The following is a 15713-nucleotide window of genomic DNA, read 5'->3' as shown; positions in this document are numbered from 1 at the left end:
CGGCCAGTACAACCTTACAATAATATATCTTTATTTCTGTTTACACAGAAACCAATCTCCGCTTACACCTCACTATTCTCAATTTGCAATCCTAAATACAGACTTTGCTTGTGAATAATTTCTGTATTCACTCGACAATTGGACTTCAGTTAGAAACATCAGTAACAGGACACGCATAATTAATTTCACAGGTTTGCAGACTTCTGGGTAGCGACATGTCTTCTATCTGCTCTGTTATCTGGTCCACACATTGGACCTCATTCAGAGTCGGTCGTTGCGGCCGCTCAGTCGTAAGGGAAACGGGGCCGGATATGCAAATGAAGCGCTCGCAAGTTGGGTCGTTAAGATGGGATCGTTAGCTGGACGAGCGAGGGTAGGATGCGGCCGTAAGACTAAAAACACGCCCCCTTCTCGTTCACAATACACGTCATCTCCGGGCATATAAGGATTAATCGAGACCATCGGGAACCATCGGAGCTGGTCGTAGAGCTTAAAATTGACCATACCCTCTCTTAAGCACTACGATCAAGTCAGTGTAAAAACCTCCCATGTCACATGTGCCATGACACTACTTAGTTAATTATGCACTCCCATAAAACGCCCTTTGCATAGTCAGGCACGCCTGCGTTCGGATCTCCACTCCCCCATTCCAAGCACCTTCCCCTGTTACCACCCACAAACGCCTCATCCTGTCACTCAAACTAACGACCTGGCCAAGTTGAAGGAGAGAGAAATTTCCGATCGCAACAGCTAGTTTGCGCACACGCATTGCGAAACTTACACATGCGCTGTTTTGCGAACATCGCTGGGTACGACCGAGCGGCCGCTTACGACCGACTCTGAATGAGGTCCATTGTTCCTCTGTAATACTGTATGTTGCTCAAAAGCACTTACTTAACTTTACCTTGAACTGCCATTAGTGAACCAGCTTGCACTCTCCAGTTTGGAATGGAAGTTTAACTGGCCCATATAAATTATGATCTACTGTTGCTAATGTACTTCTATAATTAGAAAGCCCTCATTTTGCTTATTGTGTGAATGCTATTTGCAAATTGTAATTTTTTATGGTATGTACCATCATAATTGGACAACATTGCTATTTTCGGTTACACATTCCTGAAAAGCAAAATAATGTCCCTCATGTCAATATGAAATACTGTATGCATCATGTCTATTAATAGCTTTCGTAAATTCTGATGCCTAAATAATACAGTAAGAAGTAAAGTTCATGGACCTTAAAGTATAGTCTACGCTGTCAAATTAAAACAGTTCTAAAAAACATAAAACAAATAAACAAATTCCTTATTCACTGTCATTATGTCAATATGTGTCTAATCTAATGGCAATGTATTCCATTTGAGTTATGTCACATATGTTCTCAGGGGCGTCTTAACAGAGGAGGGGGCCCGTGTGCACTCCCCGTGCGGGGCCCCCTCCTCTCCCCCCGGTGGCCGGCAGCCGACTGACGTGGCTGGCCAGCCACCGGAGCATTAGTAGACTCCGGGCACTATAGTGTGTCCAGAGTCTACTGCGCATGCGCAGAACGCAGGAAACATGTCCGCAGCGGTTTTCCAGTGTTCTGTAGACTCTGGGCACTAGAGTGTGCCCGGAGTCTACTGCGCATGTGCAGAACACTGGAAAAATGGCCGCGGCGGCCATTTTCCCGTGTTCTGAGCAGCGCTGACACCCGACGCGGGACCACGGATAGGTAAGTTTAAAATAATATGGGTGCAGGGTGTGCGGTGCAGGGCCCCCCTGGACCTGGGGGCCCGTGTGCCCCGCACACACTGCACCCATTATAGATACGCCACTGTATGTTCTGTTATTTACTCAGTACACTTAGAACAGGTGATAAGAATACTTGGTTCAAACAAGGTATTAAACAAAATCACTATCAAGAACACATACTATCAAGAACTCTGACTTCAGTCCCTTTTCACCAACTTCGGGGCGCCACCATTATTTACAAAATCGATCTCCATGGAGCTTACAATCTTATCTGCATTAGGGAAGGGGATATGGGGAAGACAGCCTTTAACACTCATTAGTTTCCTCCTAAATATACTTCTTCTCCAGTGAATCTGCTTATTGTCCCTGCTACTTCTTTTCATATCAGTATGACTTTGGACTTTTCAACTCACTGAACTTCAGAACCAAGCACCTCCTGACACCCCTTCCAGATTGCGGTTTGTTCCTGAGAAGACCTGTGTTGTCCGAAAATTTAACTCCAGTAAGACGTCAGGACATCCTGGAATTTCTAAAACACATGACTCATTCTGTATGGTGGCCTACAATTTCCCAAGATATCACAGAATATGTGACATCTGTGTCAGAAGTAAATCTCCCAGAAACACGCCTTTTGGACAACTTTTGCCTTTGCCTAGTCCTAAAAGACCTTGGACCCATATCTCAATGGACTTTGGGCCTGATTCAGAGCCGTTCGCTATTTGTGGTCGTTCGTTCAAAAAGAAGGGGTGGCTATTCAAATGATCCGTTCGCAAATTGCAGTCTGTTCCCACCTCTAAGTCTGAACAAGCGAGCAAAACATACGCTCGTTTATTTGATAAAAACGCCCCCTGGCCGCACGCACCATACGTCATGTCCGCTATTTATTAGATTAATCGAGTACATCGTACAGCGTATGAACTGCTCGCTATTCTTGTGGTTGGTGTTTTCAACCGCTATTTTGCGAGCAGTTCTGAGTTAAAAAAAACCAAGTGACGTGGTCAATGACGCTGCTGTATTAAATATGCACTCCCTTAAAACGCCCGTTTTGACCTTTAAGCACGCCTGCGTTCGGATCTCCACTCCCCGTTTTCAAGCACCTTCCCCTGTTACCACCCACATACGCCTCATTCTGTCACTCAAAATAGCAGGCCCTCGCTATATTGCGTACCAACGATTTTCGGCCGCACTGACTGGTTCGCGCGAATGCGTACTAAAAACCGTACGCATGCGCAGATGTGCAAACATCGCTCGGAACGAGCGTACTGCCGCTAGCGAGTGGCTCTGAATGAGGGCCTTTATTGTCAATCTAACAGGTGTTTCGGGTCATAATACCGTTTAGGTCATCTGAAGATGGCATTAGCTGCTGTAGCCTACGGGCTACACATTGTATAATTACTCTGGGAGAGGGTTCCCCCGGATCCCTCTCCGGCAATGGTGGCCACGCATGCGCAGTCAACAGGACTGCGCATGATCAGTAGCCCTGGCAACACTCCGGGCACATCGCAGGGACGGGCTCCTGTTGGAGCCCCTGACCCTGCATGTGCCAGTTGATACATTCTACTGGTAAAGGTGCATACACACTTGGCGATTAAAGTGGACGACTGAACGATAACGATATCGTTCAGTCGTCCACTTTATCGTAATTTTTAACACCAAAACGATGAACGATAATGACGATGCGCGTTCCCGCGGGTCGTTCGTCATTATCGTTCATCGGGTAAGCATGCAGGCCAACCTGATGATATTGTCAGGCTGCTGCATGTTGGGGAATGGGGGAGAGTGCCCGGCACTGAACGATATCGTTAATGATATCGTTCAGCGCGGTGTGCTCAATGTCATGAACGACATTGAGCACAACCTGCCAGGGACACACTAGACGATATCGCTCAGGGAGCATATCGTATAGTGTGTACACTCCTTATGATTGCATCTTGCAATGTGATCATGGGCGGTAATGTCATGCCAAGATAGCATTGCAAATGTGATCATTAAAAAATGGGCCAGTAAAGGTTGTTGGTAAAGATCTTTGGAAGGTTTCCAAGGGATTATACGTGGAAAATGCAAAAAGCGCCAATATTGTAAAAATCCCTTTCACAATGGAACATGTAATTTTCCCTTTTACAATGTGGCTGTTTTTCTTGCTAACTCCAGCACTGCTTTCACTATCCATCTCTTGTACCTTTGGGGGCATATTTACCATTATTCGGAAATTGATCCCAATAATTAGAATTTCTTATCCCCGCATATCGCAGAAATAGGAAATTACTTATCGGGGCAAAGCATTAAAAAAACTCCTGCAGGGGCTCTCTTGGGAGCCTGTCCTTACAAAATGTAAACCGCAAAGTGATCGCTTAAGCAAGCATTTTACTTCCAGGTCCTGACCCATCAACGCTACAGAACATTCGTGGACTTCCGGAGTGCGATCCCTCTAACGAAAATATTGCGGTAATGAAGCCCCTAGGCTACAATGGCTAACCTAGGGATGGACATTGACCATTGATGCTTAGAAAACATTGATGGTTTCCTTCAGATGGTTGCTGTTTCCCCATCATTCTGATGTTTCTCCTCAATTGACGACCTAGGCCCTCATTCAGAGCCGTACGCTCTGAGCAGAGCGCACGCTCAGAATGAGGGCCGCCCTCCTAAAATATGGAGCGTCCTCCTGGACGCTCGTATAGCTGTGGGTCACCACCCACAGCCTATACGAGCGTGCAGTTTGATGGCCGCGATGGTCTTGACCATCGCGACCATCGAAACTGCGAGCCGCAGCCTGCGGTTGAGGTTTTCAACCGCAAGCTCCGGAGTGATTTTGGCTCTATCAGAGCCAAAATCACTCCCACTGACATCACTAGTGATGTCAGTGGGCCGGCTTCTGACGGGAAGCGTTCCCGTGGGAACGCCCCCGTCAGGGAGGCACGCCCCCGGCACGCCCACCAAAGGGGGCGTGCTGTCAATCAACATCGACAGCACACCCCCTTTGATCAGACACAACGAGCGAAGGACTTTCCTTCGCTCGTCGCGTCTGGCACATGCGCACGACGGAGCTCCCTCCGTCGTGCGCATGCTCAGTGCAGAACATCGACCCACTTGCGAGCGGACAGCCGCTCGCGAGTGGGTCTGAATCAGGGCCCTAGTTCCAATGATGTTGATGCCAATGACCATCGATGAACCTTTCAATTTTCATCCTTAATTACATTTCACATTTTAGCAGCCCCCATGGAAACCTATGGGACTGCTTTTGCGATTGAAAATGGAGGGACTGCAGCAGATATCGGGACACTTAATTTTTGTGGGACTCACCTGAAAGCAGATGTTTTCAGCGGTTACCGCAAAAATGTGATAATACAGTTGCCCCTTTTGTGTTTTAGGAAACAATTAGATCACGGACAGAATAAGGGCCACGTGGACTTGGGATGTCAATAATCAAGGGCCTAGTGTGAGCAGGGTCGATCATTGATGGTTAGCAACTTTGATGGTCTGATGGCGAGGGTGTGTTTTTTTCCTACCATCGATCGGAGCCCACCAATGGTAAAACATCAGTGGCTGATGAGAACCACTTGGCTCATCTAGTCTGCACCTTTTCATTTATCCTTTTGGAAACCTCAACCCTATTTGCTGCTTATGTCTCTATTAAGGATATTCTTATGCCTATCCCAAGCATGTTTAAATTGTTCCACCATCTTAGCTTCAACCACCTCTGATGGGAGGCTATTCCACTTATCCTCTACCCTTTCTGTGAGGTAATTTTTCCTCATATTTCCTCTGTGCCTACCTCACTCCAGTTTCACTGCATGTCCTCGTGTTCTTGTACATCTCTTCCTTTGAAGAATGCTTCCCTCCTGTACCTTGTTAAAACCCTTCATGTATTTGGAACTTTCTATCATGCCCCCCCTTTCCTGTCTCTGTTCCAAACTATACATATTAAGATCTTTTAGTCTTTCCGGGTAAGTTCTGTGCTGTAGGCCATGCACTGTTTTAGTTGCCCTTCTTTGTACAGTTTCTAATGTGTCTATATCCTTACGGAGATATGGCCTCCAGAACTGAACACAGTATTCTAGATGAGGCCGTACCAAGGACCTATACAATGGCATTATCACTTCTTTTTATCAAGGTGCACCTACTGGGTAGATGCATGAAACATTCTAAAGAGGATTAGTAAAGTTGCCCATAGCAACCAAACAGCGTCTACCTATCTTTTAATAAACTGTATTAGATAAATGATAGCCAGAAGCTTATGGGTTGCTATGGAAAGTACCTCCACTTGACCTCTCTAGAAGGTTTCATACATTGCCCTTTTTACATGTAAAAGTAGATAATTTGCATCATTTTGTTAAGGGAAATCTAAATATAATTTCAATACCTATGATTTACGTCTCACCGTGTGGCCAACTGTGTGGCTGGTCACCATCATACTGTCATGATGATGGGCCAATTTTCACATGTAGACCTGGGGCAGTAGTCAGAGGTGTTTTAAGAGAGTAGAGGGTTTGTGTGTAGGCTCCATGCAGGCCCCCTCATTTCTGGCTTTGTACCAGAGTCTACTGCACATGCGCAGGACTCCGGGAACATGGCACTTGTGTACTTTATGGACTCATTGCAGAGAACCCAAGTGTCCTACACTCATTTTTATTATCAATCATGGTAATGTCTAAATCCCCTTCACGGAGAGGACCCTGACGTCATCAGCCAGTATCCAGCATCATTCCCAGTGTCCAGCTTCATCCCTACCGTCCAAGTGGGCATAAAGGGGAAATATAACCTTGTAGCGAGCCACCGAGCACAAAGCGTGGCGAGTGTAGCGAGCACACGAGGGGACAACTTTCTTCTTTAGGTGGGGACAACTTTCGGTACTTGTGTATGCAAAGTACACAAGTACCTTTTAAAACATTCATTGGGTTCTCTCTGCAATGAGTCCATAAAGCACAGAAGTACCGGCACTTGTGCCACAATCCTGGGGACTTCGGTAAAGTGCAAGAGCAAAACAGCAGGAAAATGGCTGCCGTACATTTTCACAGTGATTTCTGCTGCTCTGGAGTGCCAGCCACTGTGGGACTCCGGAGAAGGAATGTACAATAATGGGTGCAGGGTGTGCGGTGTGGGTTACCGTGCACCCATTATAGATACGCCAATGGCTGTAGCCCCATTGTTAATCCTTCCACGTAAGGAGCTATTACACCTGGTCTGGCTGAGCGTCTAACAGACCCATACACATAAATAAGCACATATAAAAGACGTCATCTCGATGTATGGGACGGGACGTACATGGGGTCTATTTACTAAGCAGTGTTAGGAGACAGAGTGAAAAGTGATAAGGTGCCAGCCAATCAGCTCCCAACTGCCATCTCACAGGCTGTTTGAAAAATGACAGTTGGCTGGCACCTTATCACTTTTCCCTCTGTTTCCTAACACTGCTTAGTAAACAGACCCCATATAGCGGCTGTCACTTACAACAAGTCACAAGCCCCACTGCAGCTGCTGCAGGACAGACAGCACGATCGCTGCGCATGCGCCGAAATCGATCGTCACCAGCCATTGCCCGTGACGGGGCCTATGCGCATGCGCCGTTGCCTGGCAAGGGGAAGTATTCAGTGCGCTGGCGCCTGCGCAGTGACTCCCCGAGGCTGTGTCGGTCGCCAGTAGTGTCAGTGTAGTGCTGCAGCAACAGAGAGAGAGAGAGTCAGGCGGGGAGGGAGGAGGAAGAGCAGCGCCGGACGGGCAGTGACCATCACCTCTCGACGCCACCAGGGAAGGCTCTGGGGACTGTCACCTCGCCAGAACCGCGGACTTGTCGCTTCCTCACTGGATCCGAACTCTAGCTGGGATTTGTAGCTGAGCTGTGTAAGCCACATTTCGGCCTGCCAGGGAGGAGGGGAGCGGGAGCCATTACATACTTCCTCGGCTATCCGGTGCCGGAGGAGTAGCATGAACACCAACATCATGTATGCCAGCAGGAAGAGGCGAAAACCCGTCCAGAAAACGTGAGTCACCCTCTCTTCCCCCTCCCTCTTCCTTCCTCAGGGTGCAGGCTGCCTGGGGTACCCCAACCCCACAAGTGCCCCTCTAGGCCTGGCAGCTAGCCCTGAGGCACCTAACAGGTTTATATACACCCAGCAACCGAGGAGGAACCTGCATTTAGCCACTATTAATGTGACCTGCCCTTAGCTTCTGGGGTGCTGTATACATGGACAGAGGCTGGCAGGGGGCACCCACTGGGTAATGTCTGAGAAACCTGCCCTCAGCTGCTGGGGTGATGTGCCAGTGACAGGCTGTGTGCATGGGCAGAGCCTGCCAGGGGTACCCACTGGATAATATCTGCTAGAGCTTCTATGTGACAGGAGATGGGGCATTAGTAATAAATTAATATTATATTTCTATTTTAATGATATGACAAAGTTGACCAAAGCTAGGAGAATGCTTCCCACTTAACTTTTAAATGTAACTTATTTTTGTTGATTAATTTTAAGTCATTTTACTGATTAAGTTAATTACCTGAACTTGTATGTTTGCCTTTAATTTACTGAACCAAAGCACATATACCTCTGCTGTTTGTTTTAACGAAAAATGTACAATTTTAAAGTGGTGAGATGGAAATCTCATATATATATATATATATATATATATATCTCTCACATTAAACTGCCTTATAGTAGAATGTTAATTCTGCATGTTGAAATGAAGGTTTCGGGACAAGTATTTGGGGGAGGAAAAACTACATTTTTAGGAGTACCTAGTGTACAATTGATGTTTGGGTATTTGTTTACAGCTGAAGTAGGGGGATAAGAATTCTAAGACTTAAACTATATTGTGTGCTGTTAATCTGGGAGAGAGCAAAGGGTTAATGTTTACACTCTCCACTCTAGGGAAAATAATTTAATATGACTATGCTATATGTAGGTTAGTAGGCTATATTTTAGGAAGGAAATAAGGTGTCCCTATATTTTTTTTTAATATAAAAGCAATATTTTTATTGTTCTGTTTTATATTTATTGAAATTTAAAAAAAAAAAAAAAACACGTCTATTTTTACTTTTGTGCATCCGTCCCTTCCCCCTATCTTGGACACGTTAGTCTGTGAAACAGCGTTATGTACATTAGAAGACATTTTGAGCATTTATGTGATGTTTTTCTAAAAGTGCTCCACCCCTTATTGTTTGCAGATTGCATTCTCCTTCCATCTCGCTCACCAATGCTGTTACTCTAAACCATACAATTGCTTTTTTTTCATATTTGAATGTTAAATCATAAAAAGGCTTAATTTGCAAAAAAACTAAACTTTTTTGTAACTAAGGGGGAAAAAATACTGTGTCTTCCCTATCTTAGTTGGTCAGACCTCCCCTGGGTGCACCCTTCCCTACTTGATAGAGGTGACTTTTGAGACCAGGGCAGTACAGATGACTCTGTAGCAGCTACAACATTTTGTCACATTGCTTGGCGAAAGGCACATGAAAATGCTAAATTGTACAATATATTCTAACTCCAAATCTTTCCACTTTTCTTTACACGGCAGCCTATTTTCTTATTGCGAAACAAGTAAAAATTAGCAGTACCGGTCACGGTTATTTAAACTTTTTATTTTGCAACTTCTGCCCTTTCGGCCTTTAGAAATGTATATGCACAATGGAGTGGTAGTTTTGTGGTGTCAGAATGTAGGCTAACACTGATGTATTCATGTACTTCTGTAGCATTGTATGTTACAGCAAAATACACAAGTACAGTTATTCTGCACCCTGTCTGGTCATTATACATTTTCATGAATGCTTTTTTTTTTTTTTTTGCTTGTGGGGGGAGGGGGGAACATAACCATCCTACTTTCATCTAATGTGTAGTTCTCCGGCCTCTTGAACTGTAAAATGTATCCTGTTTCCCTTAGTGCAACTACAAGATGAGTAATGTAAATATCAGAACAATGAAGTTATGAAATAGTTGTAAAATGTACACGCATATTTTGTCTATAGTCTGGAGATTGCATCTATCCCAGTCTCAGATTTCTTACAACTAAAGCATGTAGCAAAACCTCTGGCTCTATTTTTTTTTTTTTTAAAGACTCATTTCTAAATTATTGCAAGAAACAGTAACGTGCGATGTTGCCTTTAAACTGGCAACTGTGATTTAATGAAACGTTTTCTGCAAAAATCTGTTTTTGACAATTTTTTTAAAATGCTAAATATATATTTGTTTAATATGCTTAATATAACGTTGTTAAGGATTGGAGCAGACTGTTGCACTGCGTGTCTTATTTATGCAGTAAGTATGATCTCTTCCGTGCCATTCTCACAGACTGCGGTGGGAGCTTACCATGTTGGGGCTTGTAGGACAATACCACTTATGTAGTTTGTCATCCTGGTTTTTAAGTTTTATTTTTTATTTTTTTTATAGTTTTATGTGTGACGGTACCTGAGTAGGTGAGCTGACGGGAAACGTTCAAAATAGTCATTTTGTGACACCTTAATTATTGGATGAAGTTTCAAAACAATGAGTCTACTCTGTGGGAGGAGCGTATTCACTAAACATACTTTTGTTGCTAATGCAAATAATTATGGATCATGTCGTCTAGGTTTTACATGATTAAAAAAATATTTTCAGAATTTTCAAACTTACTGCTGTAGATGAATTACATAAACGATGGTTATTTGTTATGAAAACAGGGTTTTTACACATCCAAATTTATCAGATCCTTGAGTGATGTTTTATCATTTATTTTGTATGTGTGTTGATATAGTCAGTACAGTGTTATTAGTAACAATGCATTAGCAACATTTATATGATTCAAAATATCAGTAAATAGAATTATTTTAATTACCATATGGCATTTATTTGCTAATACCTGTAGTTTTAAGTAAACCTTTATTTTTTTTTAGTCTTTCTTCAGCAACTTTTTCTTTTTTAAATTACTGACATGGTCCCAGATTATTTGTGTTGCTTTTACTGCATGTGCTATTCCAAATTATCGATATATTGTTTGGTTGTGTCAGTGTCTTGCATTTTATATATTTTCATTTTTAGTCTATTCTCCATATACCTGTGTATTTGTTTTATTACCAATATGTTTTTAGTAATTTGAAAGCTCATATATTTCAGATGTGAGCATTTGTGTATAAATCATAGTATGTATATTCCTATCCATGCAATGTTTTATCGAGTGTACACATTACTTTTTTTTTTTACAAAATATTTTCATTAATTTGCGTTCTAAATCTCTGTCCTGCTGAATTGATTATATTGGGTACAGCTTGTGCATTTCTTGCCTTCTGATACAAATGTCAGTTTAAAATAATTTTTTTAGAAGCGTATACTGAATTACGAGACGAAACAGTAGGGTCCCCAGCATGAGGCCAGTTAAGCGCTCACTGGCCAGCAAAAGAGTTAATGGTAGCATAGTGGTGTGTTACAATGCAGCATGTGTGGGCTGAATGCCAAATGACATGTGAAAGCAGAGTAAGTAGGTCTTTGGTCTTTATTTAGAAAGATCTTCAGGAATTGGAATCTTAAAGCAATACTCTCCACTGGTACACACTTCCTCTAGCAATTGAGAGACCTTTTCCCAGTACACGAGCGGCTGCTTTAAATCATCTGTTTATAGACCCTCCTCTCCTTCTGTTCCCAGTTCCTGTTCTCCATTTATTTAGTGCCTTGACATTGTACATGACATCAGTAATTCTGAACTTGCTCATTGCCAAGGTCTTTTTTTATATTCAATTAGCTGTGCTTTGCTTTTGTAACTAGCTTGTTATGGGTGTGGAAAACAGCAGGGATTACACAAAGGAGCCATGCACTGTTTAACAGAGTTGTGTACACTCTACGGACCGCAAAGCGATGCTTTTTTTAAATAGCAGAGTATCTATGAAATCTAAGAAACGTGCAGTGATGGTAAAACCTTGTTCTTGCCAGTCATTTTAAAAACTGCATTAATACGTTTTTGTATTGCTTTTCTATCTTGTGCAGTTTCAGTTTGTTTATTTTGATTGGCCAGTGATGGAAATCTATTTACGGGCTGTGTGGGCAAATGATTGCAATGAATTCCTTTTTAAAATTAAACAGACATTTCGTTTTTCATCTGGGGTGTTCTTCTAAGACGTTACAGATGTTCAGATGTATGTATGTATGTATGTATGTATTAAGGGTAGTTTCTTGCAGGGATCAGCAAAGTGCCTGGAGAGGGGCTCTAGATGGTTGATCAGGTTGCTAAATGTAAATTATCATAGGAATTGTGGTTTTGATTTTTATTGTAGAAGTATCCAGCTCACACCTTCGCATTGAATGCTAATAGTTAAGGTTACTGTGTACCAGTGTTGAGCTGGCATTGCTGTAAGGAAAAATCCAAACAAGGGGTTATACTAGCTATGCATGGACCATCCCTGCCACGTTGTGACAGAATCAGTGCCCTAATCTGCCACGTGCATGCGAGTGAAAATGAGGGTGTATTGCACACATTGATGTGTTGTAAGCTCTAGTTCACAGCACATTTAGTGGTACAAGAGATATTTAGGTACTGTAGGTAATTATCTAGGTATGTATCATTATTGTGCAGTGTCACAAGATCATTATAGGCCTATAAGATTCAGCCTATTCTAGAAATACTTACCATAGATGATATACAGAAAAAACGCAGAGTAATTAAAACAAAACACATTTTATATAACCATATAATAAAATGTGAGATGTGTATATTAAAACATACAAACACAATACTAGAATATTGATATCTTTAAATAAAAAAGTTGCTATAATAGTAAGTTTCATTTGAAGACCAGTGAAATTTAAAAGATGGAAGGACACATGATTTAAGGCAAGGTACATATTTAAATATACTAACACAGGCATATAGGGGCATGTTGTTCAAATATATAAATGTATTCAATCTAATGATATAGATCTATCTTATTCCATGAAGGTAAAACCTATAACAGTATTTGCCATTTAATTTGAATAAACTGCATGGGACATAATGGAACAAATATACTTATATTAGGCTTTTGTATGTCATTTGAAAATGTAGCAAATTTAATACATATGAACCAGGCAGATACTTTTCACTGTACACAGACCAATATAGATATTAAGGGGGTCTATGAGATAAAGTATCAACCAATCAGCTCCTAACTGTCAATTTACAGGCTGCATTTGAAAAATGACAAGAGCTGATTGGTTGGTACTTTATCTCCATCCACGTTATCTCTCTCCAAGGCTTAGTACATAAATCTCTAAATGCCATAGGTGAACATATTTTTGACGATACAGTGGTGTCTACACCCCCACCGAGATCCTGTGACAGCTTGAAAGGATAGAAAAAAAAAAAAGTGTTAAGTGCACAATTGCACTTATCCAAACAGGAGCCAGGGTTCAGAGGATCCCGAGAGGGTCAAAAATGACATTACAACCGTTTTTTTCTGCTGAATCTCTTCTAACCAAATGGCAGCAGATTTTTATGTAAATGCAGCCTTGCTCCTTTACTTTTTACTGTTTAACATAGAACAGGAGTGTTTTTATTGCAGTTTCACTTAATTAATCAAATTGTGTTGGCAAAGGAATATGTTCTATAATGGAAACAGAGCCAATGCTGTCAAATTTGATAAGGGAATTTATGGAGAACAAATAAATGACAGTTAATTGAGACAGGAGAGAAACATTTTTATAATGTTTTATAGCTGATATATGAAAGTTTGGGAGCAAAGATGGCACAGTAAAACAGAGTCACAGCGGGCCTTATGTAATAGTTTGCGCGATGTAGGCATGGGAGTGATTCCTGCGAGTTAGTGTTTTTAAAGCGGCAATCATTTAAAAGGCAATTCCAAGTTGGTTTTGCCTTTTAAATTGTTTGTGGTTTAAAAGTATGGGGCTCACTTGCCATTGCATGCTTCTCGCAGGTCATTACATAAGGCCTAACAACTTAATTTTCTGATTAGACTCGGGAAACATGGGAGGTACCAACCACTGATCTGCTGGATAAACAGCTAAAACCAAGAACAGCTGTTTCAGTCCATAGTACCTGCAATTAACATCTTAAACCAGGAACATTCCGATATTGAAATAAATGCTTCTCCCATACTACTTGTAATGCTTTCTCAAACTAGGTTGAATTGGGAAAACTTTATGGTGATTTGGAAAACAAATGTATTTTTAAAACAGTAGAAGAACCGCATTTGTTTAGTTAAACAGTTTGGACTAATTAAATTAATTGCCTCTCATAGACCAAGCAAGAGTAGTGATGTGTTAAAACATTCACAAGTAATAGGTAAGTCAATTAATTATACAGTATTTAAAAAAAAAAATAAAAAAAATTTAATGTTTTAGCAGGAATCTGCCAAATGTTAATTGTTTCTTAAATGCATTAATGTGTCTAATAAATAAGTGTTTATAGACATACTTGAAAATGACTGGTAAAATGATTTGAAAATATTTGATAAAAAAAAATTAAGCAAACAAAATAACGCATCCACACACTACAGTTAAGTGTTGCCTAAAGTGATTAAAAATCTGAATCGCGTTGCTGGGAGTCTTATTGTATCAGTTTTTGCTTCTGTATGTCAATTTTATTTAAGTTTTTTTTTTGTTTGTTTGTTTACAGTTGATGTGTAAGAAAAAAAAAAAAAAAGGTGAAAAAAAATCCATGAAATGATTTCAATGTTGAATATATTATCTAGTATTGCAGTTACAGCTTTCTTGTGATGATTTAACATTTACTGATAAAGTACCATGATATACTGTTGCGCTTTACAATTGGAAACAAAACCGATCTAAAACAAGACTTGGTAATAACAGACCAACAAAGAGGTAAGAGTGCCCTATTCACAAGCTTAAAATCTAATCTATAGGATTGATATTAAATCAATTAATATGCAGATTCCGCTTGACAAGGCAATATCTATTATAAATAATCCTATCTGAGGTGCCAGCCCTTCAAGAATGTATGTCTTTTGACATTTTTATTGAAATTAAATTTCTTTAGAATTGATTTGTAGCAAAGATTTTCATTGCAGTTATTGATAAAAATCTCTAGAACATCCAGTACATAAACAAGTTGTAAAAACATAAAATTTTCTGACTATAGTTCCATCATTGAGGTTAAAGACATAACTCACCCTAATTACTTTCAAGAATTATGGATTCCATACATGTGTGGATATAATTTATCTTGTTAATTGCCCTTATTGCTTAGGTTATTAAAACTAGACTGCAAATATGAAAATAACATCAGGAAGTATAAGCCTGAATTAGCTGACATGTCCAATAAATATGAATCACTATTGAATAAACATTGGTTTGGCTGTAAACATATAACTGCCCAATTACATAGGCAGATTCCCCTTTTCTGCCTGGGGTGTCGCTTTCTACTCTGGTGCTACTAGCACATTCTTTATCTCAAAAGTTTGTTGCATCAGGAACTGCACGGGTTGTGACAGGTGCAGGGTTCTAGAATGAACACTGTTGGCTTGGCTTATCTTTACTATAATGTATACAACTATGAAGATGGATGGGCATAGTAGACAAATCCATCTTTACCTCCTATTATTTTATTCTTATTGTTCATAGCGCCGGGATGGATTTTCTGGAGCTATTCAATTCAACGCGCTGTTAGGTCGACTAAAGGATTTCTTCTCGCACCTTCTTGAGGGTGCGGGCAGAAATCCAAATAAAGTGCCTGCCATTAGGCTGTTTGTCAGCTTAGTGCGGCACTAACAGCCTCGCGGTTAGCGCAACTAAACACCCAGGTTAAGTCGTGAGAGCCGGCATTCTCCAACTTAAGTTGTAATAGTCGGACTAAACAGCGCGCTGGATTGAAGAGCTCAAGGACCAACTTCCCGGCGCTATTCAACTCGTGCTTAATTGAATCGCCCCCAATAAGTGGTTTTTCTTTTATACATTTTTTTTCAACTTTCTATGAATCAAAAAGTTACCTTTTATAAATACCTTTGTGATCTTAATATGGCTCAACAAGAAAACAATTCTTGATCATCATATTAATGCCTATTGAAAATCCCCATTTTT

The 15713-nt window shown here is 41.2% G+C and overlaps 1 protein-coding gene across 1 annotated transcript in view; it reads left to right on the top strand.

Moving 5' to 3' along the window:
- Positions 1-7359: 7359 nt before the first annotated feature.
- Positions 7360-15713, top strand: part of AHR (aryl hydrocarbon receptor) — a 140218-nt gene continuing 131864 nt past the window's right edge. Inside the window, exon 1 of the mRNA XM_088457389.1 lies at positions 7360-7706. Coding sequence (XP_088313515.1) covers positions 7651-7706 — 56 coding nt within the window. The 5' untranslated portion in view covers positions 7360-7650. The remainder of the gene's footprint in view (positions 7707-15713) is intronic.

Source organism: Taudactylus pleione, unplaced genomic scaffold (assembly GCF_031769625.1).
Source record: "Taudactylus pleione unplaced genomic scaffold, aTauple2 ptg000758l, whole genome shotgun sequence".
Taxonomy (NCBI): domain Eukaryota; kingdom Metazoa; phylum Chordata; class Amphibia; order Anura; family Myobatrachidae; genus Taudactylus; species Taudactylus pleione.
The sequence above is the reverse complement of the archived record's forward strand: the minus strand, read 5'-3'. Positions and strand labels throughout refer to the sequence as shown.